Source organism: Phalacrocorax aristotelis, chromosome 2 (assembly GCF_949628215.1).
Source record: "Phalacrocorax aristotelis chromosome 2, bGulAri2.1, whole genome shotgun sequence".
Classification (NCBI taxonomy): domain Eukaryota; kingdom Metazoa; phylum Chordata; class Aves; order Suliformes; family Phalacrocoracidae; genus Phalacrocorax; species Phalacrocorax aristotelis.
The window spans coordinates 70,048,947-70,069,548 of NC_134277.1; the positions used below are offsets into that span (position 1 = coordinate 70,048,947).

Below are 20,602 nucleotides of genomic sequence, written 5' to 3' on the forward strand. Positions count from 1 at the left end.
TGTAAAAGACCTCTGCTGGAGGCAGGGTGTTGACCAGATGTGTGCAACACTCAGATAAAGAAGAGAGCACTACATTATCCTGTGATGTGTCTGAGGAAGGGAAGCCAGCCACAACCCTCCCGAGCTTCAGTTGCCGGTCACTGACAAGGCTTAGCTCATGCATCTTCCAAAGAAGTCCAAACCTTACAACCCGCTGACTTCATAATTAATTAGACTTTAAGGCTCAAAGCTCCTGTGAGAGTCATCTCATATGATATCTGGTAACCTTGTATTGATCCCTGTTCCAATGGATGTAGATGGACCCAGCACGTGTAATTCTGTTGCTACAGGGGTTTTGCAACTGCGTGTTGAACAGCAGCTAGCCATTGAAACTGATCATATAGTCACAAATCAGGCTCCTCTATGCTACGGAGGGCAAACACACACATCCCACCCCCCCCACCCCCGTTGCTTCTCTACATGTACTAAAATAGGAAATTATTGTGCAGAGGCAGCTCCAGGTGGCTGGTGCTGTGACTGCTCTCCTATGACCAACCAGCTGCACATTTCTCAACGTTTCTAACGCCAAAAACGTTAAAAAACGAACAAAAAAGCTCCAGCCCTTTGCTGTACAGTCAGATGGGGAACCAGCTCGAAGGATCCAAGGAGCCGGGCAACGCTCAGTTTTACCAGAGGATGACAAGGGAGGGAGGGGGCCAGGTTTGGGTTCAGAGCGGAGCACCCCGGAAAGCCGGGTTTCCACCAGATCCCAGCGAGACCAAAGGCTGGCCCTTTATAAGGTTGGAGGCACAAAGTTTTAAGCCGTGCCGCAGCCACCCGAAAAACCGTGCGGCGCGCCGCCAGCCCCACTCCGTGTGGCCGCCTCCTCAGGGCCACCCCCGCCCCGGGGCGGTGGTTGATCCGCAACCGTCGGTCCGCAACCGCCGCCCCGGGGCGGGCAAAATGTAAGCTCAGTCCCTCAGCGGCGGCCCGGCAGCGCCGCGCTCCCACACCCAGCAGCGGCGGCGACAGCGGCGCCGCCCCACTCCATCGCTCAGAGGCGCCATTTCCTCTGCCCTTGGTTTGTCCTTAAGGCCGCCGGCCCTGCCCGCACTTCTCCTTGCCCGGGCGGGAGCCGCGTCCCCATCTCCCTTCCCGGCCGCGCCGCCACACACGGCGTGCCCAGCCCGGCGGAGAAGCCGGGGTGGTTACAGCGGGAGAAAGGGACAGGGGAGCATCCGGCTACTCAGCTAAAAACAACCCTCTCCTAATAAAGTGATGGTGCCCGGGCCGCCGCGCCGCTCTCCCCGCGCCCTATAAATACGCTCCGTGCGCGACCCGCCGGCTTTGGCCGGCTGGGCTCTGCAGGCGGCGCGGTGTAGCGGAGCGCAGCGAGCGCAGGGGGGCCGTCACTGCCGCCGCCGCCAGGAGGGCCCCGGCCCCCGCCACCCCAGCAAGATGCCCCGGGTAGACGCAGACCTCAAACTGGACTTTAAAGATGTCTTGCTCAGACCTAAAAGAAGCAGCCTCAAAAGCAGATCAGAGGTGGGGGCATTCAAACCCAGCATGCTTTTTCTCTATTCTCAACGCCTAACTTCCTTAATCCTCCTTCCCTTCCCTATTTACTTTTATTCCCCACTCTAACGTAGCAGTGCCCTCCCCGACCGAAACGCCCTTTGCCTGGGGCGGGGGGGGGAATGATGTTGCTGCTCCGGGGGGGGGGGGGGGGGGGGGGGTCGGGGTTAAGGATACCGCAGCGTGTCCCCCCCGCCCCGAGGCGAGGCGAGCCTCGGCCCTGGCGGAGCAGAAAGCAGGCGGGCGCTACAAGCCGGTGCCGCGCTGTCCTCCCCCGCTCCTCAGCAAATATAAAAAGCTGGGAGGGTGGGGGGTGGCGAATAGTTTGCTCCGAACAGGTGCTTCTGCGGATTTCTGCGGCCCTGAGCGGGGGGTGACCTCCGGTTTCTGTGGGGGCTGCCTGCTGAAGGGGCAGCGGTGAACCGACAGCTCTGCCAGCCCGTGTCCCGGGAAGGGGGTGTCCGGTTACGAGCCCCGCAGCTCGGGCGGGCCGGCTGGCAGCTTCACCCTCATCCCCAGGACTTGCGTGCAGTGCTGCTACTGAGTAACTAACATGCGCCTTTTAAAAAAAATAGCAGTAATAAAAAGCAACAAGCGAAGATGCTGGGGAATGCTCAAGTATCCTGCCCCGGGGCTGGGATCCCGTCAGGTGGAAACCTGGGGCGGTGGGGTGCCTTTCACCCTCATGTTAACCCCTGCTGCTGCTGCGTGACCTATGCCAGCAGAGCCCAGCCATCCCACCTCAGAGGCTGCCCAGGACTCCCTGCTGTGGTCCCTGCTGGCCCAGGGCCCCCAAAAGCCAGGACATTGCTGTAGTTTTTTTTTTTCTTTCTTCTCAGCAGGGATCAGGAAAGACCCCCCCAGGAAATCCCATGAGGATTGCCTCTGCAAAAAAAAGATGGCTGCCTCGGGATTGAAGGTGCCTTCTTGTTTACCTCGTGTAACCCCAAGGTTAACAAAGGATTTAGTTTGACTAATGAAGGAATTACGTCGTGTTGGGGGATGGAAAGAGGATTAAGCTTTTCTCCAGGGGTTGTAAGAGAGAGACTGAGACAAATCAAGTGAGGTAGAAAGACAAGAGTGGAAAGAGAAGCAGGATGGACATGTTTATTACGGGCCTATGGCCAGGGATTTTAAGGGCAGCAACTAAGCAAAGTTTTTTTGCTGTTATGAAGGTGTAAGATTGGAGAGATCCCCTCAATAGAAAGGTAATCTCAGGCTAGTCGTTTTTAATTTACAAAGAACTGTGTCCTGGCTGAGTAACTCCTCGTTGTGTGCAATTACTGCTCCTAAGGCCTGTCGGGCCTTTACAGCCGTTTGCTTGGAGAGCTATGGCCCTCTTTAAAATTCACTGTGCTGGCCTGGCAAACAGGTGGAGCTGTGCTCCATCAAGTGACACATGGCTCCTTCAAGTGCAGTGTCTTGTATATTTAGCTGCATGCAGGCTGTGGAAAGAAGGGCTGCTGGGAAGGGAAAACGATAGGAGGAACTCGAGCTGATATGCCAGGGTTGTAACGGGTGGCTATGATGGACTGTTAAAAACATTTCACATGAGAAAAAGTGCATGTCATGAGGAGGTCAGTGAAAACCGACGAAGGTTAAGAAATTGGACACCATCACTGAGGCTGTAGCAACAGGAATAAACAGTGTCTGTGAGAGCCAGATCTGAAATAGACAGCCCCAGTCTGCTTCAAAACAAGAATATAAATAAATAGTTCTGGCAGAGGAACAGAGGCAGCATACTACAGTGCCTGTTATCCAGCAAGCTGCTGCTTTGAAGCTTATATCAGCAAGTGTCTGCTTCTCTGGTGTGAATGCCTCATTTTGCCCAAGGATAGCTTTTTATGCAGTATCTAGGATTAAGTCAGCTTCTTAGAGAGGCAGTTTGGGGTGTTTTTAGCTCTTCTTGTAGGTCTGCTATGTTGGTATTTGGTTTTGATTCCTTGCACTGTCTTCATTTTCCATGATTGCTTTCTCTTTTTGAAAAGATACCATTAAATCTGAGCCTTGAATTCAAGTGTCAAGGTTGGCTAAAGCAATGATTGGAGCGAGAGCAGCATTATCTGTCTGTGGGGTCTTCGTACTCATGTAGTCTGCTATTCTTGTCTTTGCTGGACTTGCCTCTGCAAGCTGTCCATTTTAATTTCACCAGACAAGTATCCTGCAGGAAGTTTAGTCATTAATTTAAATTTGTAAATTCAAGTAAGTCCAGGGGCTTTAACAGAATAGCCAATGACCTAGTACTTTTGTGTGTCAAAGGTCTAGGTAGAAGTTATAAAACACATTTCATGGTTTTCTTTCTAAAGCAACTTTTACTGTTGTTGAGTGATGGTGAGTGGCTTCTAGAGTCAGAAGTTATTTTCCCATAATGCATAGAACAATGAGCTGTAAATTAGCTGTTACCACTCAGGAAAGAGATAACAGGCTGCCCAGAGAGGTGGTAGAGTCACCATCCCTGCAGGTGTTCAAAAATCTGTAGACATGGCACTTCGGGACATGGTTTTGGAGGCATGGGGGTGTTGGGTTGACGGACTTGATGATCTTAGTGGTCTTTTCCAACCTTAATGATTCTATGATTCTATAAAGAGATGGTAAAAAATGCTACTAGAGGAACTAAGGGAAAAATTAGCTTTGTGATGCTCCTTGGTACGTTCATCTTGAGAACACAGTTCTGGTGATCCCTTCACAAGAACAGCATAATGTGCTAAAATAGGTACAGAGAATGGCAGCCAGGATTGACTGGTTTCCACATGAGGAAAAACTAAACATACTAGGACTATTCAGTATGGAGAGCAGCATCTGTGGAGGATATGCTAGAAGTCTATGAAGTGAGGAGTGGAATGGAAGAGGTGAAACTGAGAAGTGGCTGTTGATTGTCTCTCTCAAAACAAGAAGTAGGAAGCACTGAATGTAATTATCAGGCAAATGTAGTTTTTATGCAGCATATAATTAATCTTTGGTATTTATTGCTATGGGATGTTGGAGAGGCTAAAGGTGTGAAGGATAAAAAAAACCTACAAGGCAAGTTCTTTGTCTATGAGTGGCTATTTAGCACGGTGGATTGGAGGAGACCTTTGTCTTCGAAGGTCTCTAAACATCAGCTTCTTGGGACCTGGAAAGGTAGGCTAGGGAAAGAGTCTTTCAGAACTTGCCTCATTCTTATGTTCCCTTCCCAGGCACCTGGTAGTGGCTGTTTGGAGAACTAGGGCACCACATAAACATCTTCAACGCAGTGTGCCATTTCTCCTGTTCTTATAGAACAAAAGCCTCATTAGGGGCAGCCCCACAATGATCCCTCATAAATGCCTGCCATTACTGTATTATCAGTTGTGTGGGTAATTGCATGAGATCCATCTGGCTGGCTGGCTAAAGGAGGTCATGTATGAGAAGTTACAGTAAGTGGAGGTGAGAATCACTGAAAGAGTAATGGCCTCATGTTCTGTGCATAGCTTTGCATCTTGCCTCAGTCTTTTCTTAAACATACTCTTCCTCTCTGCTTCTTTCTTAAGTTCATTTGAAAGAGATGGTTTTCCTCTGTAAAACTGTAGGGCAGTTGTTCTGGTACTGTTGTCGTGTAGAACTGGTTGTGCAATACTCTGTTTTTTTTCCTTGGTTCTAGTTAATAAATTGCATTAAAAGGGAGTAAAATACATTACGTTTTCATACTTATTTCAGACTTATCTTCTTCATGCTCTTTTCTCATGTTAGCTGCAGCTGAAATTCCCATAAGAATGTTATGTCATCAGTGATAGGTGGAGAATTGGGCCTTTCTGATAGTAAATGGGAAGAAGGGTGCATCTCCATTAAGATGTATCTTAACTTGTTCACCATAGTGACCCTTCCCTTATGAACTTACACAAAACGAGAGTGTATCTCTGAGGCACCAAGTTCTTTCTCTTATACAAATCAGAAATAAACCCCCCACTGTATTAATCAGTCAGAATGTAGCCTGCAATGTGTGCAGTGCTCAAAATATGTTACAAATAGATAATCAAAGTGCTGTGTTCTTTGTATTGCTTCCTTTCTGGTGATGGATTTCAGTTCAATTCAGGTCTCTGAATGTTCCTGGACTGAAGCTGAAGTGAGGAGTAATGAAAACTATGAAAGAGCCTTCATTTTCACTGTTACTAAAGAAACTAACCTAATATCTTACAGCTGTGCATTTCTTAGAGGGTTTTTCTCTTCCTCATTTGCAAGATGCTAAGTAGACCAGCAGGAACTGATCTAAATTTGATATTACCTCTTGCAAATGTAAGGAACAAAATGCCTGATGTTACCATGATCATTTGATGATGCTAAAGAAGAAATAACTTTGAAGGTGAGGGCTGGCGCAGTTGTAAGAAATTAACTAGCAGCTTCATGGTTTAATAAGCCAGGGTATGATTGTTAATATTATATGCCAAGAGTGCTGGTAACCATAGCCAAAAGTAAGAGCTTGCTTTATTATATTGTCATTTACATTAAGGACTGGGACGAAGCCCTCTATGCCCTGGGGACAGAGGGAGTTTCAGTTCTGGCTTCTGTGGAGTTAGGACTTCAACTTGGGTTTCTCAGGCAGCCAAACAAACAGCCGAGGTTACTTCTGTATAAAATAATCCACAGTCCTTATTGTCCGCCCTTTCCTTTCCAATCCCTTCTGACTTTTTTTTTTTTCCAAGTTTTGATTCTCATTTTCTTCAGCAAGAACTCAGAAAACATCATTTTACTTTTGTATTTTCTTTCTTATTTGGAAGGCAGAAGTTGTAACAAAATAAATAAATTAAGTGAGGTAATAGTGGAATGAAAGGTGGAGGAATTGGAAATGTGAGGAAGATTCAGAAGCGGAGTCCAAACAAGCTGTGTCTGAAGTCAGTGGCAAAACTCTTCTTAGGTTGTAAATAATTACTTAAAAGAATGTGTGCCTATTCATTCCAGGTCGACCTCATGTGCACCTTCACCTTCCGCAACTCCAAACAGACTTACACAGGAATTCCCATTATAGTGGCAAACATGGACACTGTGGGGACATTTGAAATGGCTGTGGTTATGGCAAAAGTAAGTCTTGATTCTTATTTCTGCAACAATTGGGAAGCCACTGGGTGACAGGGAGCAGCCTTTGTTAATTTTTAGCTATGTTTGTTGGAGAACAGGGGCGCACGAGTTAAAAAATCCAGAACAAGGAGGTGTGGTTTCACTGCAAAACAGCTGTGCTTTTATAGCAATACAGTTACCAGAGACAGGGCTCCAGATATAAGATAGTTTCAGTGGAGATGCTTACTGGGAAGCTTCCATCCTGGCTATAGCTCAGCTTCAGGTGGAGCTTCTGGAGCTTAGTTTTTGAGGTCTATATTGTTTTTCCTTCAGAAAAAAATTATTACCTGACAACGATTTTGAAAGTGTAGGTTACTGGATAAAGCTGAGGCAGTCAGGAGTCACTAGTTAATTAGCATCTGGCCTCAAGGTTCACCTTAATTTCTTGCAGTGCTTAAAGCACATTACAAATATTGACCATAACTTCATGAAATGCATCAGAAACCTGATGCTGAAAGGTCGGCTAAGCATGCTAAGTTACCTTTGAAGAGCCACTTCGAGTTGCCTGGTCTGTTACTGTTTCTTTCAAGCAGGATGAGCCTATACTTAACATGGGAATTTCTGATATCTTGTTATTCTGCAGCTGAGAGAAAGATGACTAACTCAGACATTAATATCAGTTTTCTTATTTTTGCTAGCATACAATGTTCACTGCAATTCACAAGCATTATTCTCTAGAAGAATGGAAACTGTTTGCTGCCAATCACCCAGAATGCCTTGAGGTACATTTTCATACTGTAAATTATTATGGTTTATTGCTTTGTTCAGAACTCACATACACTGGAGTCTCTTGGGAAACTGTTGTCAAGTGAGGTTTTGGGGAATGAAGATATTTGCTGTTTTTAAATGCATCAAGGCAAGTGGCTTGTCCTGGTTTAAAAAGAGCAGCTATGTGAGTCCATTATGAAAGTGCTTATATTAAGATGCAAAAAACCAAAGTTTATATATGCCTGGAATGGAAACAGAGAAGTATCCTGAACAAAGGAGGAGGAAATACTTGGGAATAGGTCTAACTGCCATGCTTCTGTTGCTGTTGGGAGCTGTGGTAGTGCTGATGAGGGAGAAGCCCTCATAGAAAGGAATACCGCTCAGCTGTATTGTATCTTTACCTGTGGCACATTTTAGAATTGTATTATAAAGACTACTGAATACAGGATTGTCTGAAAGCCAGTCTATCACATAGGTTCATGAGGGTTGCTTATATGCCACTGTAGGGTAGAAAGTGGTCCCAGGAACATCCTGTGTCTGAACACTTTGGCATGTAGCTCATTTGTGGATATCCTAGTGATTAAATACTGACTTGCTCTGTGACCTTGGATCTCTGCAGAGGTTTTGGGGGCCAACAGCTGTGGAAACTATTTTTGTATTGGAAAGAACTCATAGGAAGACAAAGGAGGAAGCAATCTGCTTGTTTTCAACGGTGGCTGACCCTGCTTGAGCAAGGGGCTTGGACTACACAGTCTCCAGAGGTCCTTTCCAAACTCAACTACTTTGTGATTCTGTAGATCAAGGGAGTGTTTGGTGAACTCAAAGACCCAGATTCCTCTCTCTGACAGTGCCCCAAATCTTGCCACTCGACCTTCCTGGAAATATACCAAATTAGGGCTTCTTCTGTGTTTGTGTTAATTTGGGTGTGGCTGAACCTTCATCCATCTCAGGTGACCATATTTGCATATGAGAATCCACTTGTGAATGAAGAGCTGATAAAATGCTAATTTTGATTTATTTTAGAGCCTTTAAACAGATCAGAAATGATACATTGATATTCCCAATAAGGTATTAATTTCATATTATGTAGTATGATTTTTACTAGTTTCCAGCACAAGTCCTCCCAAGACTATGCAGAAAGAGACATATGAAGTGTGTGTTTATCCCAGTTTTTACAAACTACTACTCCCTTTTGTTCTCCCTGTCTTTCTAGCATGTAGCAGCAAGCTCAGGTAGTGGAAAAGCTGATTTGGACAAGTTAACAAGTATTCTAGAGGCCATTCCACCTATCAGATACATCTGCCTGGATGTGGCAAATGGCTATTCAGAGCACTTTGTGGAGTTTGTGAAGTCGGTCCGTGCCCTGTTCCCACATCACACCATTATGGTAAGTGTGTAGAAAGGGTGGAGGGGGTGTGTGGGAGTTCTGTTCACGAACAGGGCCCAGAGCTTGGTTGGTAGGCATCAGAAGCTCTGTGGTAGCTCCATCAATTTCTGAGTCCTCATTTAAAACAGGGAAAGAAAGAGAGAAAGAGAAAAAGAGAGAAAAAAAGAAAGGAAAAAAAAAAAAAGGAGTCTGACTCAAACCTCTTGTCTTCTAGACAAATGTATGTGGACAGATACCCGTCTGAGACTATAGAGGGCAACTCTATTCATTTACCCTTTCAATTCAGCAAGATGTTTACTCGGAGCCAAATGACAACTGTTTAATAACATGTTGGTGTTGTCAGTCTTCTATTGCTGATAATTTCTGTGGGATTGTTCAATGTATGCTCTGATACAGCAGTTTGATGTTGGCATGGCAGGCTGGGTGGATCCAATGTTTTTCCTGCTCACATCCTCCTTCCCACACCAGTTGTGACCTTTAATCATCAAATGTGTAGGGGTTTTTTTGTGATTCCAAGCTGAGGGTTGCTGTGGGAATGTGCCAATGTTTCTGGCCAGTTGAGGCCACTGGCTGGTTTTGTCTATTAGATCACTGTGAAGACAGCTGAATGTAGACTAATCCTTGCCAATGAAAAGAGTTATAGGGGTGTTGTGCCATTGTGAACGGGGTCATCAGGGGGCTTTTCATGTGCCTTCTGTGATGTTACTATTCCTTCTCAGAGCACTAATGTCATGCTTTCTCCAGCCCTTTTGCATTAAGAGTAGGGTGTTTGCATCGATATGGGACTCCTTGCAGCAGAGTGCTACTGCTCCTGGTTGTTTCCCAGGGCCCTTGAAGAAATGGGTCTGAATTTGTTTCCATGAGAATAGCAGAAATTCTTAAACAAGCAGCAGATTCTTAATGAGGCTACCAGCCTTTCTTCAAGCCAGTGCAGCAAAAAATCATGTGCTTAGGCAACACTTTCTCACTTTTTCATGCTGGACAAAAGCTTCACACGTGTAAAGTAAATGTGAACTAAAAATGCTCATAAATGTGCACTATGACTTGGTTCAGTAGGGAACTGTGCTTTCAAGAGCTCAGGGGAGACTACATTTCTTCCTCCCGTGTTGGAGGAAGGCAGTTTTTCTTGCTTCTGAATGATGGGGGCATTGGAAAATGGAAGTAAGCTGGAATGCCTGTGGTGTGCTGGGTTACCGTAGGCTAATGAATAGGCATCTTTCAACAGCTACCAGCAGACATGGGAACCTTTTTGGTGTGGCCATATTTCCCATGGCTTTGGGGAGAGCTTTTGGAAGTATGAAATGATAGATGTGGGCTTTTTGAGCTTCCTGCTGCGTGTTCACTGCAGTGAGGGAAGAAGCTGTTTCCTTGCTTTTGGATCTGAAGTATTGTCCCTAGTGATGCGATTACTCCAGTGTTTTTGGCTCAAAGAATTGTGGGAGGAAGCTTAAACCACATAGTTTAAAAAAAAAAAAAGTCTTCCCTATCAGGAGTGGAAAGAAAATTGTGTGTCATCCCCTCCTCCAACTCCCCACAGACTACTGACTTTGCTGACTGAGGAGGGAACTCAACCAAGATTAATTGCCCAGAAGGCACAGGAGGTCAATGTCAAAGTCAGGTATCAAGCCCAGAGTTTAGTTCAAGGTCCTTAAGCCAGTCTCATCCACCTCCCACGTCTGTTAAGCCACCTGCTTAGTTTCTCTGCTTCTGTGACTAAGGTTATTGTTATTTCAGGTCTCATTGTCCTCACAGCACCACCTGCTTGAGTGCATACACAGTCCTGACCTGTTCAGTTACCTGCTCTGATTGTAGCTCTGTCGTGTGTACACGGTTTAGTATGGCTCATGTTTTTAATCTGCTGCACATGGATAATCTCCTTTCCTAAAAGCGTGCTAACAAACTTGGGGTGTTCAAAAACCTTCTGTTTTCTAAAGCCTCCAGAGTCTGTGCAGTCCCTGAAAGTCTCTGATTCAACCAGGGACACACACCTCTACCCCACTTCCAAATGAGTTTACTTTACACTCTGTGCCAAAATGGCCTTTTGAAGCTATTCCTGGCTGAAATGCAGGAGCCCGTCAAGGCTCCTTTTTATGATACTCCGGAAGACATGTCCTGCTGCTACCTGTTCTGTCTGCTTTGATGTCTCTGTGCTATGCCTGCAGCATGCTCTCTGCTGTTGTGGCTTTCAAACAAAAGGGTTAGCAGTTAAATAGAAGGCATAAAAATAAAGACGCTTTCTCATAGCTGAAAGTGATCTCCAGGACCTTGCAGGCTGTCTTGTTTGCTTTCCTCAGCATGACCATTCATTCCACAGTCAGCTGCAGTGCAGTACATAACAGTAACCCAACCCTGGGTCTCAGGGAATGTATGTTCCCAGGGGCCATGTCATGGGTTCAGGTCTGAGGTTGAAAGGTGATGTGCAAAGCAACTGTGGTTAAGGTAGTACTCTCTGAAGCTGATACTCCAGTGCAGATGGAAGATGTCTCTTGTGTAATGACCTTTCAAATATATGTTTTTGCTGTTTTAAATACTGGCTTTTATAATCACATTACCCTGTTTTCTTCTGCCTGGCTGTGACACAAGCTCTTTTCATTCCTGCCTTTTATATTAATTTACAAAGAAGATCAATTTCTCCATGGAACACAAAGGATAAGGCAGACAAACAGGGGTACAAAGGTACAACATGACTTGCCTTAAATCACTCATTAGATTGAGGATGGAGGAAGAAGCAGTATTCACGTCTCCTGAGTGTCTCACAAATGCAGCCCTGCCCCCCAGAATCAAGAGTAATGGTCCAGTGGTGGGGTCCACACACAGCATCATGTGCTTGGGTTGTGCCTACTCACTGAAATTAAAGCAAAACTTCAGTTGATGTTCATGATGGAGAGTCAGAATCTTTATATTACAGTAAACGTAGGCCTTATATATTAGTGTAATTGTAGCTGTTAGGGTTCTTCCATTTCACTGGAAGTCTGTTTAGCAAGCTGAGATATCTTTGCCAGCAAGCTTTGCCAAGTTTTTAGATGGAATTTTTCTTTTCGTAGCATTCTCTGTTCATTATACAGAAGAAATCCTAGGGGGAGGGGAGCAGAGGCTGTGACAGGAAGAGAAAGGTTGGGGCAGGAGCATACTTGCAGATGCAGTAGCACCCACAAGATGTGGGCCAGAGAGGGAGGCAAATGGAATCACAAAGCAGGAGCAGAGGTCAAGCAGCACAGGCCAGAAACTGTTGCTCCCCTTGGAGTTACTAGCAGAACTTCTCAGGGTCTTTATGGAGGCAGAATTCAGTCAGAGAAAGCCATGCAGACTGCTCCCAGTTTATCTCTGGAACATGCAGCAGAGTCAGTCCAGTCATGGCGTGTCCACCAGGGCTGGGGTCTCGGAGCAGGGGCCGGCTATAATCCCCGGGCAGGAGACACCAATGCTGCTGAGGTTGTCATGGGTCAGTCACAATACTGAGTGCAAACACCCACCTGGTATGGGTCAGCCTCATAAAGGGCATCATCTCTCCATCTTATGGTAAAGCACCCCTTGCTTTGGTGGGTGGGAAGTGTCCTTTGGCAGTGTTCCTGATAGTATGGAGGCACAGACTGTGCTTTCCTCTAGGATACAAGAAGAAAGTTTGAGAACTGTTGCCACAGACACTTCTCCCCAGCTTGATCCATTGCCATTTGCCAGCAGCTTTCAATCAGTGCAGCAGTGTTCCTGTCTTAGTCAGTGTGAGTTGATATTTATAGCAGGCTTTTATGAGGCACAGTATCAAATGCCTGACTGAAATTCAGAGGCACTGCCCTGCTGTGTTCACTAATTTTGTATCTCTGTCAGAGAAGCTGTAGCCTTTATAATCCTGTTAGGTGAAATCTTGATCCCATTAAAGTCAGTAGTGAAACTCCCTTTGACTTTTCTGAGGCCAGGATTTCCCTCAGGACTGACCCGCAGTTCAGTCATCATGGATACTGCTGGAATGAGCTAGGGTGACGCTCATGTGAAACCTCAGACTGAGTGATGGTACAGCTGAATGTCGCCCTGAGTGTGTAAGGTCCACAGCTGGGGTAATTTGTTGTAGCCCCTAATAACTGACCACACTGAAAGCACGGTAGTCTATGTGCCTTTCAGTTGTTACTGATGCTGTTATTTTACTGCCAGGGGTAGCAAAGTTAGATAAGCTGTAAGGTAATTACTGGGCTATCTCTCTTTCAAGAAAGTCAGTTCTGCAGCAGGTTAGAAATGCATTGGTACACAGGCTCGTCAATAAGATGAGCATGGTTTTCTCTAATCCAACAATTTCACCAATTACTATGTTCCCTGACTACTTGCCCAAATACACTACAAAATGTATTGTCTGTAGAGGCTTTTTTGTACAAGTTGCAATTACTTTACTTGCTTTATAGTCTTAGTTAATTTTAAGGGAGTTTCATCTCTATGGTCTCAGTCTTTCTATATTCACTTTTTCAGATTTTTTTTAGTTGAAGTATTCTGGCTTTACCTTACAGGTGCTTTCAAAAGCCCTTTTGCCTCTATTCAGCTATCATACTGGAATCAATGGTAAAGCAAGCACTGGTTTCAGTGGAAGCAGAGTTAAACTGGATGGGAGAAAACAGGTTTCTGTGCTCTTCAGCTGTGATACTAGGGTCTCTTCACATAGAGATAGCTGTGCCTCTCTCACAGTGTTTTTTTTTTTTCTTGTGCTCTGAGGTCTGCAAAAGGTACCTGAAAGAAGCAAGCCTGTCATTGGCAGGTTGAAGCCTGCTATGTAGAGCTCCATGTCTTCCCTGAAAATTTGTTAAGGATCTGCAAATTCAGAAAGACAGAAGCCACTGATGTGTATACATGCATTCCAGGAAAAAATGTATGCTGGGGACATAAGTGCTTTTCCCTGCTAGGATGAGCCTTTTTGAATCAACATATGCAGTTCCAACATTCTCTAGCAGTAACTTAACATTAAACGTCTGGTTAGCATTTCTGAAGAGACAGTTTGACAACCCACTATGATCTGCTAATAAGAAGACATTGCTGTTCAAGTTAAATACATATTTGATCCCAAATCTCATGGAGCCACTGACTTTAATACCTGTTCATTCCTGTTTAGGAATCTGTTAAATGTATTCCAGTATTTCACCAAGTCATAATGTGCTGTGTGTCATACTGCACAGGTAGTCATCTGCCTTCTAGATGTAAACTGCTTCCTTAATGGTGTAAGCAGAATGCTCTCCGTCACCCCACCTTGGAGTGTACAACACTTAGTATAACAAATTACCAGTGAGCACAAAGGAAGCAGCACTTAGCTGGAAACACTGTACCTATTATATATTCTTTATTTCCTGGCTGCTCTATTTTATTTTATTTTTAATCAATATCATGCAGTTTTGAGCAAAGTTAAGTGGTCCTGTGTCATAGACCACAAATTGCTGCCTAACAGTATCACTGTTTTTATAAGTGCCTCAGGTGGTGGCTTGTCAGCTGTTTCAGGATAATAAAAGGGGAAAGTAAAATTCATTAAAAATAAATGGTGAAATAGGAGCCAAAAATCAGTAAGTGGAGAACAGGCCTTGCCCAACATTCCGTGAGTAGTTCCTGTTGACTTCAGCAGGAGCTTTGTTTCAATAAAAACTAAGAAAACATTAGGTAAGGATTTCAGGATTTGCCTCCTGCTCTGCCCATATCAGTACTTGCTAAGTCCTGGAATATCATTACATAGGAAGTATTCTGAACACCTCTAGATGCTATATTCAGATCTCTACAAATGAATAGCCCATCTCAGTACAAATGCAAAATGGGTGATGTGGGCAACTGGACTTGTGTTTCATGCAGGTTTATTTTGTGCAGTTTTTCTAGTTAGGAACATGCCATAGACATGAGACAAGCCACAGAGCTGCAATCCAAACCATACTTCGTTTACAAACATCTGATGGAATGATGGGCCTGATGGGATTCATCCCAGAGTACTGAAGAAGCTAGTGGGTGTTACAGCAGGATGCCTCTCAGTTACCTAGAAAAGGTCCTGGGAGTCTGGGGAGGTCCCTGCTGACAGAAAGCTAGCCAACATTATTCTAGTTTGCAAGAAGAGCATGAGGGAAGACCTGGGAAACTACAGACCTGTTAATCTGACCTCAATAGCTCAAAGAACTGTGGAGCAGATCAAACTGGGTGCTCTTGAAAGACACATAAAGAACAATGCAACATTCAGGCATAGTCAACATGGGTTCACAAAGGGAAAGTCCTGTTTAATTTAATATCCTTCTGTGATAAGCTCACCTGAGGAGTGGGTGAAGGGAAGGCGGCAGATGTAGTTTTCTGGATTTTAGTAAGGCTTTTGATACTGTCCCTCACAGCATCCGTCTGGACAAGTTGTCCAACTGTGGGATGAGCAGGTACAACAGTGCGCTGGGTCAAGAACTGGCTGAAGGACAGAGCTTAAAGGGTTGCAGTGAATGGGGCTACATCTGGCCGGAGACCAGTCACCAGTGGTGTTCCTCAGGGCTCAATTCTAGGGCCAGTTCTGTTTGATATTTTTATCAATGATCTGAAGGCAGGAGTTGAATGCACCATTAGCAAATTTGCTGATGATACTAAACTAGGAGCTGCTGCTGACTCTTGAGGGACAAGAGGCCTTGCAGAGGGATCTAGAGAGTTCGAAGCATTGGGCAATCATCAGTGGCATGAAATTGAACAAAACCAGATGCTAGATTCTGCGTCTGGGATGGAGTAATGCTGGGCACAAGTATAAATTAGCAGAGGAGTGGCTGGAGAGCAGCCCTGCAGAAAGGGACCTCGGTGTGCTCATTGACAGCAGGCTCAATACAAGTCAGCGGTGTGCCCTGGCAGCCAGGAGGGCAAACCACATCTTGGGGTGCATCAAACACAGCATAACCAGCCAGTAAAAAGGGGTGATTATCCCACTGTATTTAGTGTTGGTGCCCCCTCACCTTGAGTACTGTGTGCAGTCCTGAGCCTCACAATTTCAAAAGGATGTAAACCTTTTCAAAAGGACATCAATCACCTCTCTAGGAAGTCTGTTCTGGGTTTGAGCACTGTCTTGGTAAAGAAATGTTTCCTCATGTCAAGTCTGAACCTCCCCTGGGGGATGCAGCTTCGAGCCATTCGCACGTGTCCTGGCACTGAATCCCAGGGAGAAGAGCTCAGCACCTCCCTCTCTACGTCCCTGCCTCAGGAATCTGGAGAGAGCAATGAGGTTGCCCCTCAGCCTCCTTCTCTCCAAGCTAGACAAACCCAGTGTCCTCAGCTACTCTTCCTAGGGCATGCCTTCCAGCCCGGTCAGCAGCTTTGTTGCCCTCCTCTGGACACATTCAGGCACCTTCACATCCTTTTGAAATTGTGAGGCCTAACTGATGGGATTGCATTCCTGTACTGTGTTTCTCCACAGTATGGGAATGCAATTAGTACAGCTATAGCAACTCATTTCAGGATGTGCTACTTCAGTATGCATCTGCCTTGTGCAACCCTTTGCAGAGAGGAAACCATGGTCTTAAAATGTATCAGTTACCAGTTTGTTTACAAGAGTAACTCAAAGCATAAGTTTTAGCTCATAAAGTTCATGTTGTTTGAAATCCTTGGTACTTAAAAACTTTTTCCTAAAAGCCCTCTGCAATGGGGGCACTCCTGGCAAGGAAGTTTGTCTCTATACTTGCACTGGCTGCTGATCCACCAGATCCACATTTGGACACATAAAAGGGCCTGTCTCGTCACACTGAGCTTGCATCAAAATGTTGAGATTAACCGAATAAACATAGTCTGGCAGCTTTCTGCACTCATTGTACCAGTTTTGCAAACTAATTACAATGTGTATGCTAGAAGTCTGTTTTTTCGTAGTTTCTTTTATTAATTAAATAAAAAAGAAGCTCCTTTGTATCTGAATAACATCATCAGTAATTTCATCACACTGATGTTCTCAGGGTGGTTTCAGGTGGACATATAAAAAGCAAAAATCTTCAGTCCTTCTTTGCAGCTATCTTACAGTCATTGTAGGGACTCTTAAAGAGAGGCAGTTGCCTTTTAGTGTCGGATGGCCACCTGGCCAGCCAACTCCTTAATCACATCAGTGTGATCAGCAACAACCTTCACCTTCAATAAATACATGCAGAATTAATTTAAAAACACGGTGACCTGTATTTACACTCCTGGAGAATAAAGCTTATCCCCACACACAGTAGTGCCATGAACTCCATCATGCTGACCCTCCAGTGTTTTGTCTCTTGTGGCTTTTTCAGTGTCAAATCAGCCTATTTGGCACTTTCTCTAATTAAACTTCCAAAATGGAAGTTCAGTTAATGCAAGCTGTGTTTATTTCCTTTCCTAGGAGGAAACATCAGTTTCTAAAGTGATTGGGCTGGTACCACCAGCTTCATGCTCAGAGCCCACCCACACAGCCCGTTTGTTGCTCAGCCGGCCAATGGAGGGCTGGATCTGTTGGTCGTGACTGTGTGGAGCTGGACTCCAGCAGCCTACTGATGGGTGAAAGCCTCATTAACATATCTCTCAGGCTCTACCCTTCATGCTTTGATGCCATCAAATGTATGAAGGAGTGAAGTTTAGGTCAGGTCTTCTGAATTTAGATTGCAGAAAACCATGGTTCAGGAAATGTAGGTTTGCTTGTCCACATCGTATTCTGGATTTCATGGCATGCATAAGCCAGAAAAAGCTGTATCTCATGGTATATTTCTACGTCCCCCAGCTGAAGCTCTGAATGAAGTGATAGCCTCTACATCAATAACTGCAGAGTAGAAATAGGTAACACAATGTCAGGTGGAGTGCCATGAGTTTCTGCTCCAGTTTGGAAACATCGGAGAAGACAAATGTTCCTGGAGGCATGAGTAGGTCACAGGGTGACTATGAGCTATGAATATAATACAAGCAAATATACTCTTGTGAGTCAGGCAAGATACTTCTGTAGGAAAGGCAAGCATTGTGCAAAGCCCTGGTGAGAACTCACCTGTGCCACTATGACAGTTCTCATTCCTCAGGTTCAAGAAATACACGTTCTGTCTGGGGTGAAGGCAGACAAAGACTAAGCAGTTGATTAGGGGCTTGGAGGGCCTGCAGAAGAAGGCAACTTGAGGGAGCAAGACAAAGACTGAGAGGGCTGCCATCACTTTCAAGAAGGGTATTGAGGATGAAGGCCAAAGGAGGAAAAAAGCTATGGAAATGCAAGGAAAAATATGGTAAAGAACACAAAACACTTCGGGACTTCTTTTCAAGATGAAGACCTCACCATAAACAGCATTCTCTCTACATTTCTGCAAAATTCATGCAGAGGGAACCAAACCCCTTTCTTTCACCTCTGGCATCACCACAACCAAATGAATCTATATGGTATAAATGCTCTTATTTACATAGTCTGAATGTACATGCAATTTTGGCACCAAAGTACAAAATGGCAAGAATAGTACCTTCCTTACTCTTTCAGTACTCGAAATACTAAATCCTAAAGGAAAAAAGGTTTTTTCCAGGAGTTTAGATAAGATCTCAACATCCTCGCAAAATGTGAGGCAGGCAAATGGGATGGAGAGCTGTAGGCTGTTCAGGAGGGATAGGCAGGGCAGGAGAGATGGAGGAGTTGCACTGTGTGTAAGTGAGAGGTTTGACTGAATAGCCCTTATGGTTAAGGGTGATGTGGTTGAGAGGCACTGGGCGAGAATTAGGGGGATTGAAGACAAAGCAGGTATCCTGATGGGATCTTAAGGATTGGGGTTTACTGGACCAATCATGAAATTCATTTGAATCAAGACTACCTTTATGATTTCTGTAATCTCTGTGGCATGCACAATGAACAATATGATGAGCTATATTCTTCCCAACTCTGAACAGTTCAAGTCATAAAAGCTCTGGATAAAGCTCTACATTATCATCATTAGTCTTTACTGCAGTAGTCTTGAAATCTCCCATATACGTGATATTGTTCCTTCTGTCTAGGCAGGCAATGTGGTGACAGGAGAGATGGTTGAAGAACTTATTCTTTCTGGAGCAGATATTATTAAAGTGGGTATTGGACCAGGTAAGTCAAATCCAGTCAAATAAATGTGACTTATAGTAACATTGGTGGGGGAGTTGTCCAGATGGAACCAGTGTATAATGTTGCTTGTATGCCCATTAGGGTGCATGGACCCACTCAAGTCAATAAAGGAACAGTGCCCTTGGACATAGTATATATAAGAAATACATGGGCAGGGTGCTAGTGTTTCATACTGCAAAGTGTTACATATTCCATCTCCTGGCAGTGGACTATTATTGGAAGCACTGAGTTGCCTGACTTGCTGACATTATCAGTGATAATACGTGCTGTGTTTAGGAACACTTTTCTAGCCTGTTGAAAAGAGGTTGAGTCATCCCAGCTCAAAGGATACTGTGTTTAGGTATCCACTTCTATAAAGGAAAGATAGGTTTCTAAATAGCTTTGTGATTTGTGTTCTGAGGTTGCCCATCTTGTCAATGTCTTCAAAGATGAAATGGCATTAATTGTGAAGTATGGATGACATTGCTTCTACCTGTTAATATTGTCTGGGAGCTGTAATACTTAACATTAATGCACTTACATGTTACCTATCACGGTAACCTTCCTTTGGATAAATGGGAGGACCCTAAACTTCTTAGAACATTTTTCCTACCTTCCCTTCCCTAATATTGTTGTCTGGCATATATTGCCATATTGTTTTCCCTTTTTTCTTTCCCTCCCGTGTGCATTTGTTCATGTGCTCCTTCCTCTTGCTATCTTCTTCATAGACTGCAGCTGGGTTCACCATGCGTGGGCTAGATTTTAAACTGGCTAATGCAAGTGCCACTGACAGTATAGCCAGGGCAGTGCAGGCAGATAGTTTACTCTACAGTGCCAAATAGTTATGGTTCAAATAGAATGGATAATTTGAGCAGAGCAAATGATGTAATAAAGGTTGCAGTTATGCCCAGGAAGACAACAATAAATACTGCAAAATACGTGAAGAATAGAATAAACAGCAGAGGTGGTGTGGTCACAGGCAAGTTCAGATATAAAAGAAGAAATACTGTAGTTTGTAGCCTCAAAGTGGAAATAGTTAAGAGTACATGCTGTGTAGCCCTCTCTGAATATCTTCCTGAAAAGATCTGTACAAGCTGACCACCCAAAACCACAAGTAACGAATGTTCCTCACAGAAGATCAGATCTTGAGGCCCTTTTCCAGTTAATGGTCCATCCTGTGGAAAATGGCAGTGATTTATTACAAAGCATTACATGTATAAGTACATATATTGTGGAGGTTAATTTAAAACTAATTTTCTTCCTGCTTTACAGAAATACTTCTCAATGTTTTCACCTTGTCACTTCTTTGAAAGATCTTTGGAAACTTTTACTTTAGGGGTATCAGGAGTATACCTGGATATCAGCTGGGTGAAAGGATCAGATTTCACTGCATTTGGTTTGGAATCTGTTTTGAAATTCTTGTCATCTTGCAGACATTTATCGTCTGTATCGTAAATTATAAGACCTGGACTGGTAAAAAGCAGTCCTAATTTTGACTCGTAATTTGAGGATAAAAATAGAGAAGGTATTCCGAAAGATCTATAGCCATGCTACCATGTTGGACTATATTTGAAGTGGGTTTTTTATATATGTGTATACCTTTATTTTTATATATGTATATATACATGTACCATTTTTATATACATGTATGTATATGTATAAATGTATAAATAATATAGTTTAATAATCAGGTATAATTAGTATATTTCCTGTAATATTACACTATACAGCTTTCTGATGATTACTTATCTCACTTTTTAAGTGCTGTATGCTGATTTTCTTACATTCCCAACTGTTGCGATCAACCAAATTTTTCTGCTTTAAGTATTAAGCAAAAGATGGGTTTCTGTCCCATGTGGAAAATCTCCACAAAA

At 44.2% G+C, this 20,602-nt stretch overlaps 1 protein-coding gene across 1 annotated transcript in view; it reads left to right on the forward strand.

The window, feature by feature from the left end:
* The first annotated feature begins 990 nt into the window (after nt 1-990).
* The window catches only part of GMPR (guanosine monophosphate reductase), a 48,087-nt gene continuing 28,475 nt past the window's right edge, over nt 991-20,602 (forward strand). The window contains exons 1-5 of the mRNA XM_075083984.1: nt 991-1,524; nt 6,469-6,588; nt 7,263-7,346; nt 8,546-8,719; nt 18,650-18,731. Of these exons, the coding sequence (XP_074940085.1) occupies nt 1,438-1,524; nt 6,469-6,588; nt 7,263-7,346; nt 8,546-8,719; nt 18,650-18,731 (547 nt within the window). The 5' untranslated portion in view covers nt 991-1,437. The remainder of the gene's footprint in view (nt 1,525-6,468; nt 6,589-7,262; nt 7,347-8,545; nt 8,720-18,649; nt 18,732-20,602) is intronic.